Source organism: Manacus candei, unplaced genomic scaffold, assembly GCF_025592945.1.
Source record: "Manacus candei isolate 608988 ecotype Guabito, Panama unplaced genomic scaffold, ASM2559294v1 h1tg000005l, whole genome shotgun sequence".
In the NCBI taxonomy this organism is placed as follows: Eukaryota; Metazoa; Chordata; class Aves; order Passeriformes; family Pipridae; genus Manacus; species Manacus candei.
In genome coordinates this window covers 8,911,001-8,937,620 of record NW_026138053.1, presented here as the reverse complement: position 1 = coordinate 8,937,620, position 26,620 = coordinate 8,911,001, and the positions used below count along the sequence as shown (strand labels likewise).

Genomic DNA, 26,620 nt, shown 5'->3' with positions numbered 1-26,620 from the left:
CCCGGGTCCCGCCCCGGGCCCCTCCCGGAGGAGGCAGCGGGATCGCAGGCTTGAGACAGCCGCGCTCGGCAGGTCCAGGTACGGCCGCACCGGGCGGGGACACGGGGCAGGACCGCGGGGGCAGCGGGACCCGGCACCCGGGAGGGGGGAACTGGATACTGCCGCCCCCACTGCCCCCGGTACTGCAGCGGAGGGGCTGGAGGGATGATCCGGCGGTATTTGGGGGAGGGTTAGGAGAGAATTTGGGGTTTGTGCCTGGGCATGGTCGGCGGGGTTTCGGGAGTGCGCTGGAGGATGCTCTGGGGTGCGCCGGGGGTGCGCTGGAAAGTGCTTTGGAGGTGCCTCAAAGGGTGCTCAGGAGGATATTCAGGGGGATGCTTTAAAAGTGCTCAGGGATTCTCCAGAGTATGCTCCAAGCTGCTCAGGGAATACGTGGGAACGCTTTGAAGGGGATGCTCATTGGTGTGCTTTTGGGGATGCTGCCTAGGGTGTTCGAGGGGTGCTCCAAGGGTGCTCCACGGGTGCTCTGGCGGTGCTCCAGGGGTGCTCCGGCGGTGCTCAGGGTGCTTGGCCCCTCGGGTGGCTGCCTAGGGGCAGCATCAGCCCAGGATCACTCGGGACAGGAGCGTTTCCAGCGCACCCCTGGGTGCGGGATGGAATCACGGAGCGTGGGCAGCGGGGAGAGGGCAAGAAGGCTCCGAGCCCTGGTGGGACCCCCAGATGTCACCGTGTGAGGGCTGGGAAGGGCCCCCAGGCCCCGGGAAATGCAGCGGAAATCCCCAGGATCCCAGAGCAGCCAGAGTTGTATTTAGCCTCAAAGCCCAACCATAAAACTCTCCCCAGCCATAAAGACGTGGTTCAGCCAAGCCCCAGCCCAGCCTCCCCGGCTGAGCGTGGTCACCCACGCCTGCCTCCAGCCTCTCACGGTTTCCTTGCCGGCGTTCCAGCCGTCCGGACACAGGAACTCTTGGCACCGTAACCCATTTCTGCCTCTGGTGAGGGCTGTGCTCCGGTTCCCCGAGCCGCGTGTCCCTCGGGGCTCGGCCGCAGGGCTGGCCTGGATTCAGAGCGGGGCCAGGCTGAGCTCGGGGGTTCTGCATCCTCGGGGGGCCAAGCGAGGGGCTGCTCCAGCGGCGGGTTTGGCAGCGAGCGCAGGGACAGGCAGTGCCTCTCCCTCGCAGGCAGCATCGCCTTTCCGCGGCAGTGGAGGCTGCCAGGGCATTTCTAAACAGCCCAACTCTGCCGGGACCAGGCGTGTCCCGGGCAACTTGTGCTGATTTCCCGCAGGCCTGAGGGAAAGATGTGCCAGGCTCGGGCTGAGCTCAGGGAGAAATCAGAGTGAGTGAGAGCAGGGAGCTGCCGCTCCGGAATAGACCATTGCTGAGATCTGTTTAGAGGAGGCTACACAGAAAGTGGGTTGGATAATCTCAACTACAAGTCCAAGTTCAGAATGGAGGAAGTGATCTGGATGCTATGGGTGTGATGTTCACCTTCCAGAGGTGGAAGTGGGGCTGTACTGTGCTGGGATATCTCATTTTCCTGGCAGCTCCAGGATGCAACACCGCCAGGAAGGATTTCACAAACCAGGAATTAAATATTTTAACTGTGTTGCCCAAATGAAGGTGGTGAACACCCGAAAACATTGCATATGCAGGGTAAGGGTAGCGACCCCAGTGATGGGCAGATAAGGGGAACACTGTAGAAAATATCAGCATTTTCCTTCGGACCTGTTTCACAGTCTTCTCAGTGTTTTGTGTTTGATTTGGGATGGGCTAAATGGGAAACTCTGGTCTCTTAAATGATTCCTGAAGTGGTAAATGAGGCAGGGGTAGCCTGTAATCACTGATTATTTGTTGCTTTGATTGTAATATTTAAAAAATAAATATATCTGCTGAAATGACAGCCAGCTCAGTGAACAGCAACCTGGCCAGGGAATCCATGCTTGAGGAGGGATCAGTGAATAGATTCATTAAAATAATCCTGGAACTGGAAGATGAGATGTCAGGGAGCCTGTTGCTGCTGTGGGCTCTGTCAGCTTCCTGGTGCAGTTTCCAAATGACTTGTGAATAAGAAAGCCAGGGTCACATTCAGGTCCTTTCCAGAAAGTCCTGTTATGGGGAAGGTTTTACCTCCCAGGAGCAGGAATAATGAAAGGCTGGGGCTGTCCCATTCCCACATATTTATTTGCCACCAAACAGCAGTGCAACATTGCTTCCTGTCACACAGCCTCTGTGTCCTGTGGCATGGGCACCCTTTGGGAGGGAGAGGTTTGGTCTCAAACATCCCTTGCATCAAGAGCGGTGTTGAGATCCTGGGACATGGCTGGTTGGATGAATACAGACTCTTTCACAAGTTCAGTGCCAATTCAGGTCCCTCCCCCAGTGGTGCTACAGCTGCCAAATATTTTGAAAGTCGCATTTTTGTCCCCAAGTGTTGCACATCAAATCTTAGGTCTTTTCAAGGAAGTTTTGGGAGCAGCACCAGGGCTGAACATGGCCCCATTGGTTAGAGAAGAAAAGTCAATATGGGAAATTATTGTATTTTCCATTCAGTGCCCCATATGACAGGGGTTATGTGACTCTGCCTCGCTGAAGAGCAGCAGGATGCAGATTTTGGTCAATAGAGGCCTGACCCCAACTCAAGGGGCGTGAAGGAATCCATGGCTTGGGGCAGAAATCCTTGACCAGGCTCATTGGCACACTGACAATGTCAGGGGAGAGTGCTGGTGAGGAACCAGCTGCAGGGAGCTCCTTCTTCACCCTATTTATTTTAGACCTCAGTGGAATTCATGTTTCTAGTGCTGTGCCCCGGGAAGCCTTGAGTCCTGCCCATCCCAGGGTTTAAACAGCACATGAGAAAAAAGGTATTGTCATTATTATGATAATATACTGCCAAAATGGACAATTTGGTGGAGTTAGAAATGTGAAATATGGTGGAAAAGCCACCCAGAGATCCCCATCTTCCAAATGGGAATATCTTTAATTTATCATTGTAGTCAGTTCCTCTATTGATCAGGATTGAATGTGAGTCTTGGTGCAAGGGAGAAAGCTGAAAATGCACCAGTAAATCTGAGCTTGGTCAAAAACCTGGAGAAAATTTCCCATTTCCTAAACCCTCTCATGACCTGGGTGAGTGATAGGAATTGTGTCTGCGGGGCTCCCGGCTCCTGGCATCCGCGTGGAAATCACCAGGAGAGGAGAAAGTTGGCATGTCCATCCCCTCTGCAGTCCCAATCAATGTATAGAGTGGCTTCAAGTGGCCTGAAAAAGAAATATTCCTGTTTGAAGAGGGTTTTAAACCTGTCAGGAGTGTGATCAATCTGAGTCTTCTTGTCTCCAGCCAGAAATCGATGTAAAATGACTCTATGTCTCCGTGGGGGACTGCAGGGGTTGCCCACTGCAGGGAAGAGGAGAAAAACTGGCATGCAGAGAAAAGGGATTTCCTAAAAGCAACCAAAAGTGCCATTTTCAGCAGAGGAGGAGCTGAGCTGATGGTTGGACTTTGCTGAGGTCAGACAGAATAGACACCAGGTCACCAGTCTGCTTTCACAACCACGAATGCACTTTTTGGCAATTTCTCAGGCTGGTGGGTTTAGAAAGCCCTGTTTGGGTGTCAGGGTGAGTTTTTCTAGTTCCATAAACTCCAGTGTTTCATCTTCAGTAAGCGCTGAGGGGATTGGATATGGCACAGCACCTTTCTTCTCTGTCCATCTCATGGCTTGGCAAGCACTGAAGAGGAAGAGCCTTTCCCAGGAAGCAGAAGCACTTTGGTTTGTTGGTTCCTCCACATCCAGCTTCTGAAAATGCCCAAAGGATCCTGTTTTTCCTTAGGAAATGGAGAATGTTTCCAGCCCAGCTTGGGCCAAAGCTCTGGCTCTTGAGCAGGATGAGTGCAGTAACCCCAGGGATACACTAAGCCCTGACCAAGCCAGTCATAGAATGCTAGAATGGGTTGGGTTGGAAGGGACCTTAAAGATCATCTCATTCCAACCCCTCTGCCATGGGCAGGGATACCTTCCACTAGACCGGGTCCCTCAAAACCCCAACCCCATAAAGTTGGTATCAGCTTCTTTGACCAAATAGGACTTACTCAGTATAACGGCAGCAAAGATTGACTTGTCCCAAGGTCGAGGAGATGGAAACCAGCTGCTTGGAAGAGATCAGAAGCCGGAGGAGGGCTTCATTATTTCCCCTCAAAACTTGTGGGATTGAACAAAAACAATAAACATTAGCAACTAGGCACCTCAGATTTTTGTTTGCCTTCTGACTGTGGAGCACTTTTCATTCAGGGTTTTAGGTGGTTTTTGTGATCACCTGGCTCTGGGAAAGGAGACTTTAGGGAAAACACCACAGTTTTCAAGGCATGGGATAAAATCATGAGAATCCACCAAAGCTTTTGTATGACTGTGGCTGGAAAGAGCTGAAGGTCACTCAGAAGAGAGGTTATCAGAGGAGGGGGTGAATGTGATCATTTTCCTCTCCTGCTAAGCCATAAAAGAGGGAGAGAGTTTGGATATCTGATACCTCCAGGTCTCTTTCTGACCCGTCTCTAATGGAAATGCTGGCAGGAAGCTCACAACATTTATTATACAGCAATAAGCAGCTTTATTAAAATCAGTGTCCACACGACTTTATTACAGGCATTGGAAAAGATGCCTGAAATGGCTGTTTAAGCACCGCCGGCCGCTGAGGGTTGCACACTCAAGGGCTGCTGAAAGTGATCACCTTCTTTATTAAGTGGTGCTGGGTTAATTATTCAGATTTCCTGTGAACCCTCTCCTTTCAAACACCAGGGAGGCCCCACATGCCTCCAAGATGTTTTCCATGCACGCAGCCCCCGGCTCCAGCCCCATCTGCCTCCTCCACTGCTTCATGTACACAGTTTTGCGGAAAGGATGGGAGGCCAGCCTGGACCTTTCCATCATCAGCCACGAGCTGATGGGTTGCAGAGGGAGCTCTCCCTTCTTCAGCACTCACAAATTGCTTCCAGCTCCCAGCTCTCCTCTGAGTACACCTTGGGCAGGCAGCAGCCGAGAGAGCTTCTGCCTGGAGCGTGGTAAGATGTGGGGCTGAAGCCACAGGGCACCCGTTGCCATCAGCCACGTGCTGAAGCCATCCCCGGTACAGGATGGAGGCTCATCCCATATAGCAGCTGGTTTTGCATCTCCAAATCTAGTCCTGCTCCACCTTGGCACGTGCTGTGGGTGATGCCAGCACAGAGGGAAGCCTACCCAGCAAGTGCAGCATGGCTGCAGGAATGGATCCATGGACGGATCCATCTCGGAAACTTACCTTTCTGGGTTTATAGCAGCAGCTCAGGCATCATCTGGTCTCCCCACTTTAATTTTGGGTCTGCTGAGCTGCCTTCTGCCCCCCAGAAGTGTGCCCACATCCTGAGCTGTCATTCCAGGGAATGCCGTGGGTCATGGGACCACTGGCAACAATGATTGCACCTAGGAAGCTGGCTGATGGGCTCCCGGGATGCAGATCTCTTCCAGCAGAAACCCTGTTTGCTCTCACTTTGGAAAACCTCATGACAACTCCTTACAGAGCAAACCAGGACTTTAAACCGCTTTTATTTAGTTAGTTATTTATTTAATCCCACAAAGTTTTCAAGCTTCTTTTTTAGTCCTGGAGGGAAAGTCCTTCCCATGGCTGTGCCAGCCGGCAGCGGATCACAGCCCACGGCCGCACAGCGGAGATCCCACCCGTGTGGATGTCCCCAGCAGACTGGAAATGGGTTATTTTTCTTCCTTTGCAGTGAAAACAGAATTGAAAAATCAGTACAACAAATATTCCCTGAGAGGCCATATTTATTCCTGGTATGTTCATTTGCAATAATAGCTCAGCTGGTTGTTGTGCAATCCAGCAGACCGCCTGGATGGAGCAGGTTTGGGTGTAACCCTTTGGGTACCGAGGGCTAACTCCCTCTGTGGGTTGTCCAGAGGAGATCCTGCCACTCTGCTCAGCTCTAATGAGGCACATCTGGAGTGCTATGTCCAGCTTTGGGCTCCTCAGGACAAGAAGGACATGGAGATCCAGTGGAGGGCTGTGAAGATGATGAGGGGACTGGAGCATCTCTCTTAGGAAAAAAGGCTGAAGGAGCTGGGCCTGTTCGTCCTCGAGAAAAGATTACTGGATATGAGTATCTGCAAAGAGGTGTCAGAGGATAGACCAAGCTCTGCTTGGGGGTGCCCAGCAATGGGACAAGAGGCAACAGGTAGAGAAACTGATGCCCAGGAAGTTCCACCTGGATATGAGGACGAACTTCTTTACTGTGCAGTGACCAAGCACTTAAAGAGATTGCTCAGAGAGGGTGTGGAGTCTCCGCTGGAGATTTTCCAGAGTCGTCTGGATGCAATCCTGAGCAACATGCTTGAGCAGGGAGGTGGTACTGGATGACCTCAGTTGTCCCTTCCAACCTTAATCACTCTGTGATGGGTCCGTGTGGTGCAAAGGAGCAGGGGGCCAAACCTGCCATCCCACAGCAATTCTGTGTGGGGAGAGGAAGGCAGCAGCCCCTTCACCCAGTGGTCCTGACAGCATCCAGGGATGGATGGGATGGCTGTTGAGCCACTTCAGGGCCGTCTGGTTTCTCTCCATGGGAGCAGCCTGCAAAGCAAAATCTCTTCCGACAGCTGCTGTGCCTAATGTAAAACAGCAGCAGTTTTAGGCCATGACCTCAGTTCTCACGCTGAGGGGATGATTTCAGCAGTGCCCAGGTGAACCCCTTCCCCATTTCCCACCCTGCACCAGCTCCCTCAGGCAAAGCTATCAGAAGCTGTTTGTAAATCCATCAAGCACCAACCCATAATTAATTAATTTGCATGTTTTAACTCATTCTCTTCATTGCTCCTTATTAAAAGCTTATTTAAGGGGTCACAGACTTCTTCAGGCCCATAGGGATTAAAGCTGGGAACAACTGTAGGCTGTATGTGTGTAATTGCAATAAGGAAATGCTCCAAATTAAAGCTTCCTGCTAGTTCTTTCCAGTGGGAAAATGAAACAGTTCTTTCAGAATTACTTTAAAATCAGCTTCATATAGAAATATGTATATTTTTTCCATCGAGATGCTTTGTCTGGAGAACAGAATATGCTCAGAAGATGCACAAGCATAACTAAACTAGAAGAATTCAGCAGAAAATAAGCCAACATGCTCTTAAGTTGGTTTTGAATCTCAAGCTCAGTAATTGCCTGTGACAGCAGAAAGCCATCGACACCAAGTCACAGCCCTGCGCGATGTGGGATGGAGCTGCGTGGGAAAGGCGGCATTTGGGAAAGGCAGTGTTTGGGAAAGGCGGCATTTAACCGGCTGCAGAAATTATTTTTCATTCCTCGGGTAGGAAGTTAACCCATCTGTGTCTCGGGGGGAGCTGGCAAGGACAAACACTGCTGGTTCTCTGCACGTCCAGATACTCTGCTTCCTGCAAAGGCAAAACTTTTCTGCTTTCCCTCAAAGTTAATCTGTTAAAGTCCCGTTTGATGGTTGCAGGGAGCTGGAGCACTGCCAGCAGCTCTGCTCTCACACAGTGACAAGATGCAGTTTTTCTCCCTAACATGAGCATTTTAGTTTTGCTGCTCATTAAGCAATGGGAAAGGTGCTGGCACTGCTCTGTGATGTGAGTCCCTGGTGAGAGCCCCCAGGTCCCAGGAGATGCCTCCATTTCCCAGGATTTCCTTTCCCAGCTCTGGAAGACGTTTGCAGCCTGGGCAGGGACTGAACCCCTCTGCTTTTGCAAACATGAGGTTGTTGCAAGTTCAGTGCAGAGACTGAGGGATTTGTCCCTCTTGCCAGCCTGCAATCCAGGATGCTCCAGGGGAATGGCCATGCAGAAGCTTGGAATGGGATTGGGTTTGGTATTCTGCCCAGCACTGAGCTGCATGCCATGAGTACCCTGCCCAAAATCACAGAATCATAGAATGGTTTGGGTTGGAAGAGACCTTAAAGACCATCTCATTCCACTGCCCTGCCATGGGCAGGGACACTTTCCACTAAACAAAGTTTCTCCAAGTGTCATCCAACATGGCCTTGAACACTTCCAAGGATGGGACAACCACAGCTCTGCCAGCTACCCCTCTCCTCCTCTGTCGGCAGTTTGGAATTTGGATTGATAACCCCACTGCAAAGGACTGGAGTGTTCTATGCAGTGTCCCACTGGCCCCCAGTGGGCATCCCCCGCCCGTGCTGCCGTCACACATGGCCGCATTCCCGCTGCTCCCGCCATCTCCCCATCCCATTCAGCATTCCCGCTGCTCCTGCCGCCTCCCCATCCCGTTCAGCATCCCCTGGGGCCGCGAGTGGGTGGGTGGGCGTGACACGAGGGGCCGGAGCTGCGAGGAGAAGGGTGAAGGGCTGAGGGGCTGTGTCTGCTCCGCGCGTGCGAACGGGGCTCCAGCGGGATAAATTACGGACATTGAGACCTTCTGCAGCTTTCCTAAAGCTGCTGCCTTTGAATTGCGTTTCCTTGGGAGAGGCGCTCATGGAATTGCTAATGCTCCAGCCCGGAGGGCGCAGCATGCGGAGGGCGAACGCCGGCTGCAGCCGCAGCATCAGGTATAGCAACAAACCCGGCGTTAATTATTGACTGTCTCTTCAATAATCAATCCTGATAAGGGAGGCAGCCCCCTGACAGCCCAGGCAGCGCGTTTGTGTTTCTTGGAAAAGATAACTATTCTGTGGAAAGTAACTCATTTTATGCACCGGGGTTGAACTGTCCTCGGAAAGGTCATACGAGAGCCACGGGCTGCTTTATTGGAAAATCAATCCCTCTTTTGTGCTTCTTGGTTTAAACTTGTATTTGCTTTCCGAGCAAGGTCACTGCTCAGCTGACCAACTTTTTAACTGCTGGAAAAGGTTGGGGTTAAACCACGGCACGTGTGCTGCTCCAAACCTTTTGTTGCTGGTTCTAGGCATGGAAAAAGATGCTTTTGAGGGAGGCAAGAGCTTCTGTTCCCTGGTGGGCTTGTAGGTGCCAGCGTGAGAAGGTAACATGACAAAATGCTTTTCTAACCACAGTTTTTGCTTTCACTGAGAAGTGCTGAAGCCATTGCTGCAGTGCAGGAGGACAGGCAGAGCTCAAATAATGTGTAACAGCTAACAAGGCTGTGCTAGTGAATTATCTTTTTATTTATAGGCTCGGGGTTAACTGTTTCCAATTTAAAATTGCTGGTAAGATGCTCTGAGAGAATGAAATTTGTGTATCTTTGTCTGTGTGGTTGAGCTAATTTGTTATTTAAATGTTTTGGGGTGTTACGGTGCTCTCCTTTCCGCTGGCTGGGGTGGATGGGGGAGCTGCTGGGTTCTCACAATCCCTGGCAAGTGGGACAGAGTGAAAGAGGGGTTAAATGTGACTGGAAAGAGCCAGTGTTTGAGCCCAGACTAGTTAAAAAGACAGTACATTGTCCCTGCAAACGGGCTGCTCCAGGGAATAAAACCACTTTGCTCTGTGCTGTTTTCACATGTTTGGCTTCTCTGCTTCAATTTCTGTATATATTTATTCCTGCCTTGAGAAAAGAAGTGTAATTCCAATCTGGATTAATCCTCCCCACAGCCTCTCTGTGTAGTAAAGGTAAAAATCAGCAATGCTGTGCACACAGTGGTGTTGCTTGCCTGGAGAGGAAAATAAATGTTCTGCAATTTTATTTAATAGAGGAAAACTCAGCAAATACAGAATCCAACAGAGGGTCAGCGTAACTGGTTTTAGAAGGAGTGAGATCCACCTAAAAGTCCTGCCCTGCCCTAAGTTGTGAGCTGGACTCTGGATGCAGGGGTCTGCTTCTTCTGGCGTACTACTTCATCTTTGAATGAATCTTCTCATTTTTATTAGGGACCAGCATGGGAGAGAAGCCGTGGGGTACAAGGAGCCACATTTTTTGGCTCTAAGCCATCTGCTCTGTGCCTAAGCTGCCCCGGGGGGAGGCCAGGAAAACATCAGCAAGCTGGTTGGGTACATTCAGCATCCTTTTACGAGGTGATTTTGAAGTAGATTGGTCAAAAGAGAAAAGTCGTAGTATCAATTTGGGCTGCAGAGTTGGGACCTGGCCAGCTCATAAATGATCCAAATAGCTGAAATTATCTAGATATTAAAAACCATCCTCTTCACTGGCTTTTCCTCCACTCCTAAATAAATTACCTAGAAGAGTGGAGTGTAGCTGGTCAGACTGTAGCTGGGATCTGTAACTGGCTGCAATTGGAAAATTAAAGAAAAAAAACATTTTAAAAAGGGGTTAGTGTTTGATTTGGCTCGTGCTGTTATTGGCAGGAGGAGGCAGAAGGAATTGCCCTTTATAGAAGGAGTGTGGTTAATTGGAGAGCATGCTAGGAGCTGCTGGACAAGGTGTCACAGAAGCTCACATGGTGTTGGGTGGGCATCAACTGTGCCATCTGTCTGTGTGAGTATTGAGGTACCAACCCTGCAGAAGCTCTTGAGAGTTTTGATGTTCTCCTTGGATTGGGACCTTCCTGACTTTTTATACATCAACAGTAAACATGTCAACTTGATTGACAGGTAATTGTTTCTTTAAAAGGTTTTGATCTTTCAAAATATCTGTCATAGAATCCTGGAATGATTTGAGTTGGAGGGGACCTTAAACCTCATCTTGTTCCACTCCCTTGCCATGGGCAGGGACATCTTCCGCTAGACCAGGTTGTTTAAAGCTTTGTCCAAGCTGGCCTTGAACACTTCCAGGGTTGGGGCAATGTCCTGTGGTAATAATACAGCAGGATTTTACTTAATTTTTCAGTTGGTCTTTGTTTGGTAAAGGTCAGATGGAACCCCTTCATGGGGAGCTCTGGAACTGTGGTCAAGTAGTAAAGCCCTCGCTGAGGCAAAACACTACATGCAGAAAATGAGTTCAGACTCTGATGTTTGGTCCATGAGATGAATGTGAGCTGGGGCTGGCTCTGCACGGTCTTTGCACTGCTTGGTCCTACCCTGAGAATCTTGCATAGCTCAGGGAGGCACTGGAGAAGCAGGGATGGACTTCCAAGTGGCTGCAGGACCATCTCTGGCCATGAATCAAATTAAGTACTTTAAGGAAAATCCTAAACAAAAAAACTACTGTTCAAGAAACTCCCACTTCATCCGTTGTAGCAGAAATTAAAACCAGACCTTCTCACTTTAAACACTGTTTTTGTTCTCACACAAGCCAGGAAACCTCCTGCAGTGATGTCCAACTGCCTCAACCTCCTTCACCCTTCCCTGCCTCTTCCCTGTGTCTTTCTAAAGGTCCTGGAGAAGAGAAGCTTCACCCAGGGCTTTTCTTGGTTGTTCCCAGCCTTAATCTCTCATGTTCCAGGAGTATCTTACTCATGTCCAGGTGATGGGAAGGAGCTGGAGGGCAACACAGTCCAGGAAGGATATTGGTGTTGGCTGTGGTAGATCTCCACCTGAAGCCCTTCCCTGAGCTGAAAGCAATTTGTCTGTGGCTCAGTGCAATTTGGTGAAGGTTCTTTATAACAGTGGGGATGTGCTCTGAATGGCTTTCATTTGAACAAGATTCAAAATAAATTTTGGATCTTTGATTGTTAAGGATTTAAAAAAAAGAAAAGGTGACAGACCAATCATTTCTGTGCGTAGTTTATATTGCTGTTCTCAGAGATGCTATTAATATGTTGGATATCTCCAGCTTGCAGGAGTCAAGGGAGAGTCCCTGTGCCATCAGTCTCAAGTCACCCTAAATGTCTGTCTGTCCTCATTTGCAGTCAAATCATCTGTAATGCAGGAGATGTTTTGTAAGAACCAGCTACCTGGGATGTGTCTGTGAAGCACAAGTTGTTGCCACTGGAAAAGGAGCTATTGATTTAAGCAGCTTCAAAGACACCACTGGGCTGCAGAATATGGGAAATAGGAGGGGGTGGCCTGTGAAGAGCTGTAAGGCGAGATTAAGTTCACATGATTGAGCATTTTTTTTATTAAATTAAAAGTATCCATTTCTCTTTTTTTTCAAGGGTGAAGTGACTCATCAGCCTTAGCTGTCAGAAGATGCTGAAGTGACAGCCCACTTAGACCCTACCATGGAGAAGACTGAAGGTATGGAGGCTACAGGATGTTTACTTGCTCATTTGTTCCTTGAAAAAAAACCCTGTGTATTAATTTCCTTACCAGAAATACTGTAAATAACCTGCTCTTTATAGATGTGGGGCTAGGAGATGAAAAATTCATTGTTCATGTATTATGCAAACTTCCTAAACCACAGCAAAGTGTGGTCCCAGCTCTAAATCAGCACATATTTGTCCTCCTGTCCTCTGTGGTGTGTTGGCAGGACAGATCCCTGCTCCCACCATCCAGTCTTTGCTCCTGGGCCCTGTTACTCCATGAGATGTCTTCCCTCAGTCCTTCCTCTGGCTTCCACGTGCTACTTCCCATCTGAACGGTGTCTGCATCTCAGTGGTGCTCTGTGATGAGCAGCACCGAAAATCATGTCAAATTGTCCTGGTCCTCACTAGCTGCTGCACCAGGATGGAGCCTCAGGGAGCAGCCATGGAACCTGGTTTTTCCTGGTCGAGCTGCTGCTCCTCATCCTCACTGAGCACAGCATGTTTGCTCAGAGGAGCAAAGCAGCCCAAAGACTGTGATTTCAGGGACTTGCTGCATAAAGAAAATGATCAATGATGCAGCAGTTTTAACTATTTAGATTCTCAGGGTGGAAACTGAGGGGCTGCGAGATTAATGTCTTAAGGTGTGTTAAAGCAGGAGCCTGGGGGCTGTGGGGCTGAAGTGGTGCCGTTTGCCTGCACTGCTGGATGGGCAAACCCACTGTCACACATTTTGTACCTCAATTAAGAGCTGTGCTCGGTGCCGTGAGCTGGTCACCTTGGGATGCACGTGTTCCGCATGGATGCGGCTGTCTGGGTCCAGCCTCTGTCCGCTGACCTATCCATCATTTTCAAGGAATAATTTGTGACCTGGTGTTTGCAGATGAAGCGATGCAATGCAATGATTTTCCTGTTTGGCGTGCATGGCACTGTGTATGCCACTGAAAAGTTAAAACCAAACCAAAAGCCTTGAAAAATGTCTTTGTCACATATTGGTCCCACCTTCTGTTATTGAGCTGCATTTATTATCCATCAGGCAGCTCTTTATACACAGGCACATAGCTCTGCCTGCAAAACCTGCTCTTTGCTTAATTGCCAATTAGAGCCATGATTTCAGCAAATTTTCAGCTTCCTTGGTGCAACAATTATCTGATTCACGCCTAGAAAACCAGATTGGAGCTTGGTGCGCGTTGCTGTGTGTGTGTGCAGCTTCACCGTGAACTTCAGCCCCTGCCTGCCCAAAACTGAGATAAAAAGAGCAAAAACATCTCCTCCCTACTCTAAACAGCTTTTTTGTTTTCAAAATTCAATCATCTCTTTTTTCTGGGTTGTTCCAGCAGATGGCCAGCCACCCAAAGCCAGCGGGGAGAGGGAGCAGCCCCGCAGCCTCCCCTACTCCCTGGAGACGCCGTATGGCTTTCACTTGGATCTGGACTTCCTGAAGTACGTGGATGACATCGAGAAAGGGAACACCATCAGAAGGGTCCATATCCACCGCAGAGCCAAGCAGCCCAAATTCAGTACCTTGCCCCGAAACTTCAGCCTGCCCGAGAACGGCTCCCGTGGGTGCACCACTGCTCCCAGCAAGAGCTGGACGGCGACCTGCTCCTTCCCACAGAGAAAGGCATCCCTGGGGGAGGAGACCCCTCGTGCCCTCCTGCCCAGCGAGGCAGCCCCGCCGGCAGCCGATGAGCCAAGTTACCGGAGGAAAGCCCTCCTGGCAGAGACGCGGCGGCAGGCGGAGCTGGGCTGGCAAGAGGGCGAGCTCCGGGAGCGGCCGCAGCTGCTGAGAGCCTCCAGCATGCCCGATGCACTGCCGCCCAGCCAGACCCCCCTGGGCGATGGCAGGGGACTCTCGCCCCTCCGGCCCCCTCCCCAGCACTGCCACGACCAGAGCGGCTCCGAAAGCACCTTTCGCTCCAGCTCGGACAGCACCACGTTAAACCTCCCCCGGGCGGTGAGCTTGGAGCAAGACATCTCCTTTCAGCATCTCAGCGGGGTTATCCCAGGGCTGGTACCCCTGCAGCCCCCGTGGCAGAACCAGCATGCCTCGGCACCACAGCTGCAGGTGGTGATGGAGAGTGGAGGCGAGGAGGGAGATGCTGCTGATGCCAGTGGTTGCTCTGACGTGGCCGGGGGTGAACCAGCATCACCAGCTGCCCTCCAGCTCATGGAGGAGAACACGAACCCTGGGGAAAGGGGGCTCAGTGTGAGTGAAATGGCTCTGAATGTGCTGAAGAAAGGTGAGGAGGGCAATGTCCAGGCTGGAGAGGACAAGGAGAGTGGTGTTCTGCAGGCTCCTGATGCTGGAGAGCCTGGCGGGGTCGCAGCACTGAAGCAGCAGATTGCTGATCTGGAGGAGCAACTGGGCAAGAAGAAAGAGGAGCTCAAGCAGGTCAAGGCAGTGCTGGAGCAGCAGGATCATGAGATCAAGGAGAAGGAGAAAAGCATTAAGCTACTGGCCAGCTCCAAAGCTCAGCTGGAAGAGCAGCTGTGCCAGGAAAAGTCCAAAGAGGCCGAGTTGCAGTTGTGGCAGAGCAACAGGGCTTTGCAGTGCCTCGATGCTGCGGTGAACACTGATCTCTCACAGGTGCCAGGGGTCAGGCAAGCCCATGATAAAGGCATCAATGTAAATATCCCACTCTCCACCAAATCCATAGGCTGCAGCACTCACAGAGCAGACAACGTAAACGCACAGGTGATGGAGTTGGGCGCTCAGAGAGAGCAGGGACTGGCAGACACTTGTACTGGCATCAGTGGAGAGGGACCTGGACATTTTGGTGAAGGCAGCATCGAGGCTGGACTTCGTGCTCCGTGCTTCACCCAGCTGCAGATTGACGAGCACCTCGGCGATGACAATCAGAACCACCGGAATAACCGCGACACCCAGAGCCTCGCTGCGGGAAGCAATCGAGGAGGCAAGGCAGGCTTTGGAGAGGAGAAACCTCGAGAAGGGCTGGAAGAGGAAGGTCCCCCTAACCATGAGGATCTCCCGGCTGTTGACCCCATTGGCCAATATGTGAAAAAAATCCAGGAGCTCCTGCAGGAGCAGTGGCTGTGTCTGGAGCATGGGTACCCTGAGCTGGCAAGTGCTATCAAGCAGCCAGCCTCCAAGCTCAGCTCCATTCAGAACCAATTAGTTAATTCTCTAAACTCCTTGCTCTCTGCCTACTCTACACAAGGGCCCACGGATAAGGAGAATTCGAACACACACTATCAACAGTTGGGTAAATAATATTGACATCAACATGTCTGGGCCAAATCTCTTCCCGTTTACTCCAGTATTGAGCAGGGGGGATGTGATGGAACAGTTGTCTGTCAGATCAGAAATAGTCCCTCTTGACCATGATGAGAAAGGCAAATCTCTGCACATCACAAGCTATGGATCTGAAATTTAAAAAAGCAAACAAAATTATCTAGGAGCTGATAAAGCTGTGGTTCAGTTATATGCAGGATCAGCTTCCAAAAGCAGCTGTCCTGGTGGCTGTTGCATCAAATAAACAGGTTTTTTTATTTGGATTGAACATCTCAGTTTGCAAGAATATGGGACTGGTGCTCATCTGGGGTAAATCAGCTTGGAGTTCTCCAGAACCCAAACCAGTCAAATGAACTGAGCAACTAGGCTGGGAAAAGACCTGTCCCCACTCACATCTAAACCAATTCTAGCTCATATCAAGATGAGAACCCAATGCCTGTTCACAGTTGGAGTGAGGGGGCTTGCAAATAGTTAAGTGACCTATTGCTTGTAAACAACACATAGAGACTGTTCAAAGTCCTGTGGAAAGACTCATCCATGTAGTATTATAGGAGATTTATATAGGAAATTTCCCATACATTAGTATTGGGGAAAAAAATAGAGCCAAAACATTATTACAAATGTAAAATCTACTATTCGTAGGACACATATATAATTCCCAATCACTTCCTGTATATTCCCAGTCACTTGGAGATGTCTGAGACCTGTATTTAAAGGTGGCAGGGCAGGGTCAGGTTGTGGCCAGCTGCATCCATAGTTTTGCAAGACATAAAAAGACTCTCAAAAGATGAAGTAAGATGTTTACAGTTATGATTTGTAGTTTGTTGCTAGAGGTTGGGAATAATTAACCCTAATTATGGCACATCTGCTTAATTAATCTATTATTTTGTATTTTGGTAGAAAACTCTCCAACCACAAGTCTTAAATCCATCATGAAAAAGAAAGGTTATGGTTTCCATGCAGGAGGCAATGGGACCAAAAAGAATCTTCAGTTTGTTGGGGTAAATGGTGGGTAAGCATCCGTTCAGAAGATAAAACTGCCTTTTAACATGTAATGTCTTCTGTATCGCTGGAGAAGTCATTCTTTTCCCCCCTCTTTTCCGCTCCAAACCTCTTGATTAAAAGGCTAGTTGGAATGGAGACTCTTTTCTCCCTTCTTTAACCCAGCACTGATAATCTGTGCATAACCCCGTAGAAAAGTTGGTGGCGTTTTCAGGGCAGCGAGGGACATGCTGGGAACTGACACTCTTTGCATACCCATCTCTTGGGGCTTCATCCAAAACCCAGCTGGGGAAGATGGGAAGATTCCATGGGAAGATTCCATGAGAAGATTCCCACTGACCTTGGTGGGTTTTGGAGGAGGTCAGCATTGCCTGGGTGAGCACACTGCCACTAACCTGCCTCAACGCTCCAGCCACAGCCAACACGAGTTGGTTCAGGGCCTGGAAAAGACTATTTTGGTAAATAAGGAATTACCTTGGGATGAAGGAAGACCTGTACTTCAGGTCGTGCTCCAGCACCTTGTTCCATGTGTATCCAATATCCAACAACTCCTGTGGGTTAACTAGAAACAGCATGTGCTGTAGGTGTATCTTCTACCGAGGAGTACATGTGCTGCATGAAGAGGGCAGGACATGTTCCTCTGTCCCTGAGCTGTGCAAACAACTGCGTGTGCAAATTTGGGTGCTGGTTTCTGCTCACATACACTCCTCTGACTTCCAAGTTGCTGGGTTCATCAGGTGTTACTCCCTCTAATTGTGCAGAGCTTCTTCTACCAAACAGGTAAAACTTGCAGGGAGTGGAGGAATCTTGATTACGTCGAGAAAAATTTTGGGGTCACTAAGAGTGAAATGTTCTGTCTTGTGGAAGATGTTGTTAATACTTTTAAGACAATCAGAGGAGAGATGTCTCTAGCAGGGCTGCTCGAATGATGGACTCAGGCCTGTGCTGGAGCTGCAAACCTGTTTTTTGTCTAGTGGTCTTCGAGGTTGCTGACACATCACCGGTCCCACTTTGCCACAATGTGCTGGCAGCTCCCAGCAGGGAAGTGGCACACAGCGCTTGCCTGGCCATACTGGGGCTTGTGCCATGGACATCCCTCCAAACCCGCCGAGTAGTCCCTGAAGTAACCTTGCCTGCTGCTCATTAACTGCTTCTATCACGCTCCTGCTAGCTTAAGCAGCCAAAACCAGACTAACCCCGAGTTTGGCTGCGGCTCAGACCTTTTAACTTGCTTATTGTCACTCTGGGCTTCACCCAAGGCCCATTGGACTCAATGAGTCTTGGTCAGGCCCTGTGGCTGCAGATGGGGAAGGAGTGAGTAACATGTGGTGTCCTCAAATAGCTACGAAACGACCTCAAGTGAAGACACGAGTTGTGAAGACAGCCCATCAGACGGCGACGCGGAGAGTGAGACGGAGAGGAGAGATGATGATGTGGAGCCCACGCAGGTGGATGCTGGAGGTGAAAGCCAGGGGGCTTCCTCGGGGACCCCCTCCCAGGAGAAGTGTGAGGATGAGGAGCAGCAGGAGCCATCGGCAGAAGCAGCACCTTGCTCTCAGCAGGAGGCTGACAGGTAACCAGAACCAGGTGGTGATTGTGCTGTCTGTCGTGCTCCCGCAGCCACAGGACCCGCAGCACTGCAGGGCTGGGGTTGGGGCTTCATCTGCTCTGTGGAACGGCAGCACTGACCTTGTAGACAAGGACAAGGTTTTAAAGAGCGAAATATTTTCTGAGTTAACACAGAATCTAATGGGGATTGATTCAGGCCTTGTGCTTGACTTTGGAAAAGACTGACTCATATTTGGTGAGAGTTAGCTCATTTCTCCCCTCTCGTGTAAAGTTTCATGGTAAAGTTCTTTGCAGATTCAGAAATAAGATTTTTTTTCCACTTTAAGAATTCTTGAAGCTGACCACATGAATCTGTGACTTTGGACTTAAATCCTTATTTAAGTACCTAACTTTGTACCTAAAATTTGGGACAACTTGTGTCCATAAAGTTAAGCACTTAAGTGTTGAACATATTCTGACATAAACTGCATGTTCTCCTACATGCTTCCATACCTCCTGCAAGTCCTGTCCTGTGACGGATTTACCCTTTTCCCTCTAGATGCAAACCCTCTGAAGATTTCCTTGCCAACTGCCAGCTCCTCAGCGAACACCTCTCAGAAATCTGCACCACAAGTGACAAGTACCTGGTACAGATATTTTCCAGTCCCATTTCAGTTTAATGGATAAGATTATCCTGATGGTGGTCTGTGCCTTACCACGCCACAGACAGCTTTGTGAGGAGAGAGGGATGAGGTGACATCTGAGTCAGTTTTAGAATAACCAAAAAGAATGGAAAGGGAGGGGAAAAAAGAGGATGAAGGCTTTGTCTACTTACTCACCCAGGTTACCACAGGAAATTCCTTTCCCCCTCAAGTTATAGCAGTAATCACCAAACCATAAGCTAAATACTGGCTGGGCAATGCTGAAGCATGTGGGGTGAGGAGCTGGGGCAGCCACTGCTGTGCAGGGACTCTGACAGTAATGGGGACACCTTGGTGTTTTCAGCGGCATGTCCTTGGCTCCATCTGCCAGGAGTGGTTCCAGGTGTCCAGCCACAAGTCTTCCAGCCCGGAGGTGGTTGCAGCATATCTCAGGGCACTGAGGGCCATCCAGCCCCAGCTCCTGAAGATGATGGTGAACGTGACTGACAGGAATGGTAACACGGCTCTTCACTACAGTGTTTCCCACTCCAACTTCCCCGTTGCAAAACTCCTGTTAGACACAGGTAGGAACAGTGGCTCTGCTCAGCCATGGCTTTGGCTGGGTATGGAAGTGGGACCAATGGGTCATGGCCCTACAGGTGATGAATGCAGTGTGCAGAGCCAGGCAGTGGGGGTTCATGAACAGTCCCAGGCATGGCAAACAGGGAATGAGGTCTGGGGTCCTCTCAGGGAGCTCAGTCAGGAGCAAAAGGAGATGGGACAGAGGTGGTCCTGGGGACCAACTACAGCTTCCATTCAAGGGACCTATCTAGCATTAAGCATGCAGTCAAGGTCCATCCAGGAGACAAACATGGGCCAAGGTCCATCCAAGAGACAAGTGTAGGGCCAAGGTCAATCCAAAATACACACATGGGGCCAAAGTCCATCCATGGTTGACCTGAAGACCAGTATCCTCCCCCATAGCCCATACTAGGGCCTATGGCTGTGGGACATAAGTGCCTTCACACATCTTGAGGGTTTTTCAGTCTGACTTCGGGGATGGCTCAGGGTCCCTGTACCCAAGGGAGTGTCCCCCTTGGCCCCAGTCCAAGTGGGATGTGGGGGGCTCCCCCATCTTCTTGTAGCAGCCAATGCCACATCATGCCTTGGGGCAGGAAGATCAGACCCCTGAGAGAGTAACAACCACCCTGAGCAGTGTGGAAAATCTCCATGTTAAACTATTGAACTTTCAGCTTGTGTTGCAATGAAAGAACAAAAATCTCAGCTGAGCTTGTACAGGGCAAAAATGTGCGCGTGCTCTGAGAGAATAAAGGCACTTTGGTCTTTTCTCATGGGCCAGACAATCCGTTAAATGTTTGGGAAATGGCAGATTATCATACACATCTATAACCCAATTGTTGCTGCAGCAGCACAGGGAGGGAAGAGTTTGTCCCCTTCTGCTGCCAAGTGATTGAGGCAGCTGGGTCCCTGAGGGAAGGCTGGACCTGAGCCCTCACCCCCAAACATGGCTCATTCCTTGTGGTGGAGCTGGAAATGGGCTCTTTGAAGTGAAAAATGAGTGAAATGGAGCCAGGATGATTTCCACGCCCATTGGGTGACGGTCGTATTTCTGCTGCTCCCTTACCACAGAAGCCAAAGCAAACAGCCCATAGCTCCACAACCAGCATGTGCTCGAGGCATTAATTATCCCCCTTTTATTTTTATTTGTTGTGGTCTTCAAAGTTAATTGAGTTGACCTCAGCAGTTGTAATTAACTGTAGCACCAGGGGCCATTTAACACTGCGCTCACAAGCCTGGATATTTAACACAGATAAATCTCAATCCTGTATAATTATGGAATAACTTCTGTTTCTGGGAATATGAGATGCCACATGCTTTATAACTCACTCTCTGCTTCCCATTCCCTCTTGGTGAATCCATCCCCTCCAGGAGTGTGCCGCCTGGACCTGCAGAACCGCGCTGGCTACACGGCGGTGATGCTCACCCCGCTGGCGGCCGCTGAGACCCGCCAGGACATGGAGGTGGTGATGAGGCTGCTGAGGGAGGGGGATGTCAACCTCCAATCTGCCCAGGTGTGTTGCTGTAGGCTGTTTGAAAACGTAGCGTGGCCCTGTGTGGGACAGTGACACAGTCCTGGGTATTTATTTGGCAAAGGCATCCTGTAGAGCTTGTAGCCTCCTATTCACAGCCATTGCTTGTGTGATACCAGTTCAAGCTGTGGCATCATCATGCCCCCATGGAGATCTTGGGCTGGGGGGTATAATCTGGGTTCCTTACATGGCAGTGCCAGGCTGAGACTCCGCAACAGACATTGGGTTGGAGTTGCTGCTTCCCAAAAGCTCCAAAAGCAACCTCAGCTGAATTGCAGTGTGGCCACCCACCAGCTCCCTGGGAAGGGACATGAGAGCTGGGTAAAATGAAGAGACTAAAGAAAGGCTGAAAATTTTGCAAAACAATTTTTGTGAGATAAAAATCAGAAGTGACACCAGGGAGGAGCAGCGAGGGGTGGACCCCACAGTATGGGAGCCCCAGGTTTGCTGGAGAGCAGGTGCTCCATGAGAGAGTCACACATTTTCATCTTTGGGATGACAGTGCCTTCATCCAGCTCTTCTTACAAACTGCCGTAAAAGTTAGTCTAGACCTATGTTAAATGGCTGAGGAGGGTTTGGAGGACCCATGTTTGGGGGCGGCTGGGAGCTGAGCTGTTTGGCCATGCTGCAAGGACCCTCTGCATGGCCGTGGTGCAAGTGAATGGGTATCTCTTGCAATATGTGCTGAAGATCCCCAGTGTGATTTTAAAATAACATGCAATAGGCAATATTTGTATGAATTATTATTACATATGTACTATGCATTAATAATACGCAATATTGTGATATATGGTTTTGGGACATGGGTTAGTGGTGGGCTTGGCAGTGCTGGGTTAACAGTTGGACTTGATGATCTTAGAGGGCTTTGCCAAGCTAAATGATTCTATGATTCCATCTATGCAATAATATTCATTGTTATTATTATCTCTAACAGTCCAAGTGAACAGGACTGTGGGAGGTGGTGGGCAGGGGGTGTTCAGCCTCTCCCTGTGACCTTGCAGGGAGGACAGACTGCCTTGATGCTGGGGGTCAGCCACGAGCGAGACGACATGGTGCGAGCCCTCCTGTCCTGCCAGGCTGATGTCAACCTGCAGGACGAGGAAGGGACAACAGCCCTGATGGTGGCCTGTCGACAGGGCAGCATGGACATTGTCAGGCTCCTCTTGGCCCAGCCTGGCTGCCAGGTCATGCTGATGGACAAGGTAAAAGGCTCTGGTCCCACCCACAGCCTCACTGCACCAGGGAGGGAAAGCTCACGTAGGATCGATCAGACAGCAATCCCTGAGTGGTGGTTTTTAAGTGAGGAAGTACAATTTCAGTCCATTTTCTAATCAGGGGATCACTTTTAGGAGAGCACCCCTGGCTTCAGTGCTTGCTGTGCCACAGATGGAGTGGATGCAACAGCATCCTACATCCCTCCTGTAGCCTGGGCAGGAGCACCAGGGGGAAGAGCCTAACCTGGTGTAAACCTGAAAAAAACAGACGAAACCCTGGACATGTGGAATCAGCAGACCTTCAGCTCCAAGAAATTAGCAGGAATTAACTCTTCCCTGAGAATCGACTCCTCTCCATGGGGACAGGGCTGGGCTGAGAGCAGCACAGCCGGATGGTGGAAATTCCTCCTGCTGGGCCACATGGCTCTTTAGAGTTATGGAACTATTTTCTAATTAAACTACAGTTTTGTCTAAGACAGGCAGGAGGGCAGCAGGGCGAGGCAAAGGCACAGCAGGGGTGTGTTTGGTGTGGTTGAGGTTGAGGCCCAGAGGGAGGTTTGCAGGAGGGTGACTCATTGTAAACCAGGGAGGAACTGGAGGGAAGGAGGTTTTGGGGATGGAGCTGGGAGGGCGGGGGCAGAGGCAGGGATTTGGTGATGTCTGACCTCCTCCCTCCCTGCAGGGTGGTAACTCGGCCCTGTCTCTGGCCCAGGGCGCTGCCCATGGGGACATTGTGGCACTGCTGAGAGCCCACATCGAGCACAGCCCGTCCCTGTCAGCATGACCCAGCAGGGAGAAGGAACCAGGACGGGGAGCTGGGAACAAACAGCTCCTCCTTGAACAGCCCTGCTGTGGCAGGGCCAATCCAGCAGGTTTACAGGGGAGGAACCCTGCCTGCATTATCTGCGGACGTTCCCTGTGTCTAATTCTCCTCGTTCATCCCACTCACACCCCCTATTCTGCACCCAGTGCCACAAACAACTTCAGACTCTTCTGTCTGCTCCTCCTGGTATAGGTTTGGCAGGTGAGCCACTGAAATGAAGGAGAAAAGCACATTAGAAAAGCAATACTTAGTCTTTTGTAACCTTAGATTATGGGTGTCCTTTTAATCGACTACTTAACTGTATCTCATTTAACTTGTAAGTTTGTGTCCTAATATTTATTATCAGCTCTTCTGTAAGTAGTGGCAGGCAGTGATTACTCAGTATATGTAACAACAAACACAAGCTGGATGGATTATGGAAAGCATAAAATCCTATTTATGTTTGCTTATGTGGGTTTGATGGAAGAATTAAAAGTTAATGCTCTAGGAAAATATTTGAGTATGCCAGACCCAAACACACAGACATTGTTTTGCCTGGATTTGGAATTACCATATGGCTCTTATTTTTTCCTAATTAAATTTGAGCTAACGGGGAAGCACAACCCATTGACATGCTCTGTGCATCACAGTGGGGCAGATCAGGGTATCCCAAGCACAAGGAGATCACAACAGATTCCCATCCCAGAATTTGTTAATATTGTCCAAGAGTTCTGTGGACTGACAGATACCTTTTGGACAAGCTGCTTCTCTCTGATTTCCCTCGTGCTCGACTTTAATATGCCCAAACTCCTCCCGTGTAAAGCTGTGCTATGATTTAGCTGATGGAATTGGATGGGTCTCCCCCACCACACAGGGTCCAGCATCACCTCAAATCATGCATAGGGCAGGAGTTTTCTTCACGCATAGGACAGAAGTCTTCTTCTCTCTGTTGATGACAGAGAGGGAGAGAGGGCTCACTTTTCCACACATCTTTGTTGTGTTGCATCAGGAGCCAGTGGATGCTCTCTGTTGGCTTTGGTGGAGCTGGATGCCACCATCAGCGGAGCAAACCCAAGTCTCCCTTCCACCACCAAAAGCAACTCTCCCTATTTAGCTAATGACTCTTTTTTGTTACTCAGCAGAAGTGAATCCTGACCCACTTTGGTTGTTTTAAGTCAGTTCACATCATGACAAAGTGTCCCTTGAGCTGCCTTGAGCCCCTGTCCTTCCTGCCTTGCAGTGAGGGGAGGACAGCCCCTGCCCTCTGTTTTCCATGGAAATCTGCTGTCTGCTGTTTTCTTTCCTTTCTTCACATTTTCAGTCCAAAGTATTCACTATCTCAAATGTCTATCTGCCTTTTATATCTGTATCCCAAAATGCAGTTACCTCCTTTATGTATAAATAAACCGAGTTAAACCTTTCCTTGTGTTTGCTCCTGTACCTGTCCCGTGGCTGGGGGTTGTCTGGGGTGACTTCACACACCTGCACGTCACTAAACCAGTGATTTTTGAGGTGTTTCTTCAGATCAGTGATTCCACAATGGGAGGTCCCTGCACAGACATGGCAGGATGGAATTTTTTCTGCAGGAATTCCCTCAATCTGTGTTCCAGAGCCAGCATGAGCATTGCTGCCAGGCCTCAGCTGCAAACAAAAAGAGCTGTAATACCATTTTGTGACAGTTTTCACTGAGTTTTCTCCCTGACAGCTCTGTGCTTGTAGAGAGGAATTTCACTCTGACTCTTACTGTTTCCCACAGGGAGGTGAACTTTCCGGCTTCAACATAATAAATGTGGGAAATTTTCTGCTAAGGATGAGAGTGGCTTTCGGAAGTGCCTGCCTCCTCCTGGGATCCCTCAATTTGAGGACAGGGGATGTTATTTTGGGGACATGCCTGCCCTCCTGCAATCCCTCTTTCCCTCCTGTTCCCATCCCTGCAGCCAGTCTAGTTAACTACATCCCTAGCCTGTTTATTTTCAATCCTTTACCTCATATTTCCTCTTTGCCCCTCAAACCATCTCCCTACGGAGGAGCAGCTCCCATGGAGTGATCCCCTGGAGCAGCTCCTCTGCTCATGTGGACCCTGAGGGATCTTGGATGGGTTGATGATGCCCCTGGCATCTCCCAGTGCCCAGCATCCTGCTGTCAAAGTACCAGATTGCACAAAACCAATAGAAAATCATCTGTGGGATCTCAGTGTCACAAAGAGCCAGAGCCAGCCTTAATTTATATATTCCAATATCATGGTAGAGATCAAACTAAATATAGGCAAGGAGAAACACATCCCCAGTGTGAGCACTGTGCAAAACAAATAGAGACAATTAAGTCACAGCAAGGAAAGAAATTAATCTTATGATCTTTATGGGCTCAGCATGCAGGAGCCGATTAGCTATGATGGGAAAGAATGATGAGAAACTCGGCTGAACATGATTTTTCCACTCTCCTTATGGCCATTGCTAGTGTATCCCTTTCTTTTGCTGCAAGGAGAGGAGAAGGGACTCTGAGGGTTGCATCTGAAGCGCCTCTGTGGTCATGAAGAATGATGTGGCTTTGTGTAGCCCTCAGCATCAACAGGCTGGGAGAGGTGTTCAGCCTGGAGAAGGATCTGGGGAGACCTTAGAGCCCCTTCCAGTGCCTAACTGGGCTCAAAGGGAGCTGGAGAGGGGCTTTTGACAAGGGCCTGGAGTGCCAGGACAAGGGGGAATGGCTTCCCACTGACAGAGGGCAAGGTCAGAGTCATGTGAGCCCTTCAGCCTGGGCAGCTGCCTCTGCATGTGGTTTGGTGTCCAGGCCACAGACAACACACAAAAGAAAGAGCTGGAGGCTTCCCCTCCCCTTCCCAAAAACCAGATGATCCCAAATTGTTCCTCCCACTGCTTGTGAGCTGCCAAGTAAAGCCTCCTGGGGACCGCAAGGTTGGAAGGCAATATCCAGAAGTTTGAGGGATAACACATGGAGATGCTGGCAATTTATGCTTCTGCCCCAGAGCAGGACAGCCTTGTGATCACCTCCATGCCATCCTGACATCAGCTGCAAGATACATGAGGGAAGAAACCACCCGGTCAGTGTTGAAACGTGCGATCTCTGTGACGGGCAGGGTGGACAAAGGGCTCCCTTGTGCTCAGTGCTGCGGCTGTGGGGTGGTGAAACCACCACAGCCTGCCTCTGGATGGGGACAAAAATGGGGAAAACAGGCTTTGAATTTGCTGCAAAGAGGTCCTCAGCATCAGCGTGAGACCACACAGTGCAGAAAACGGGGTGAAATAAGTGCTGTAATTTGTTAACGTTGTCCAGGCTAGTTTAAATGCCGCAGTTGGGTTTTGTTAAAGGTCAACTCGGTTTTGGTGCTGTAGATGTCACCTGTCCTCAGCCCATGGCACACAGGAGGACCCTGATCCCTCTGGCAGGGCAGAAGTGGGGCCAGGAACCCTGCAAGGACTCAGGCATGGGGAGAGCAGGACAAGAAATCTCCACTGGATTGGAACGGGGCCACATTCACAGCACAAGGAGGGAACAGAGCACCTCGAGCCTCATGTGTGCAGAGCTCCATGTGAGTGATGAACATGACCTCCATGCTTAATTCAATCCATGAGGCCATTCCAAGGCAAGGGATGTGCCTTGGCTTTGCTCCTTTGGCATCTGTGGGCAGCTCATGCCCATTGCTTCCCCCGTGGGGTGACGACTGGGTGTTGGGACCATGCTGGGACCATGCTGGGGGAGAGGCAAAATTAATGACCAGCAGCTTCCTCGGTTCCGAGTCAAAGCACAGGGTATGAAACACATACCTTCTGCTTTCTCTTTCCTCCCCAGTGTTGTCCAGGTAGATGGCAGGGAATCATAGAATCCTGGAATGGTTTGGATTGAAAGGGACCTTAAAGCACATCTTGTTCCAATCCCCTGCCATGGGCAGGGACACTATCCCCTAAACCAGGTTAGTTCAAGCCCCATCCGAAGAAAAACATCTCCTCTTGAGATGATTATCACCCAGAACCTGCCCCATCAGCAGCTTGGAC

General features: G+C 50.0%; 1 protein-coding gene across 7 annotated transcripts; it reads left to right on the top strand.

Moving 5' to 3' along the window:
* Positions 1-24,031, top strand: KANK4 (KN motif and ankyrin repeat domains 4). 7 transcript variants are annotated; one of them, XM_051796521.1, is made up of 10 exons: positions 1-78; positions 11,950-12,031; positions 13,377-15,263; positions 16,193-16,304; positions 17,637-17,867; positions 18,402-18,489; positions 18,848-19,067; positions 20,434-20,576; positions 21,596-21,796; positions 22,491-24,031. In XM_051796521.1, exons 2-10 carry the CDS (start codon positions 12,016-12,018, stop codon positions 22,590-22,592), a joined length of 3,000 nt encoding a protein of 999 aa, XP_051652481.1. In that variant the 5' UTR covers positions 1-78; positions 11,950-12,015; the 3' UTR covers positions 22,593-24,031. The 7 variants fall into 7 exon arrangements, 6 of the variants coding, with proteins under 6 accessions (XP_051652481.1, XP_051652447.1, XP_051652464.1 ...); XM_051796487.1 differs by having other exon boundaries at positions 13,374-15,263; XM_051796504.1 differs by lacking the exon at positions 1-78 and adding an exon at positions 8,303-8,553 and having other exon boundaries at positions 13,374-15,263.
* The last annotated feature ends 2,589 nt before the right edge of the window (positions 24,032-26,620 follow it).

Excerpts from the sequence above, each read along its gene's own strand:
- KANK4 (XM_051796487.1), top strand. Across the intron at positions 18,490-18,847 it reads CCACAAGTGACAAGTACCTG|CGGCATGTCCTTGGCTCCAT; the intron begins GTACAGATATTT and ends TGGTGTTTTCAG. Across the intron at positions 19,068-20,433 it reads AAAACTCCTGTTAGACACAG|GAGTGTGCCGCCTGGACCTG; the intron begins GTAGGAACAGTG and ends CATCCCCTCCAG.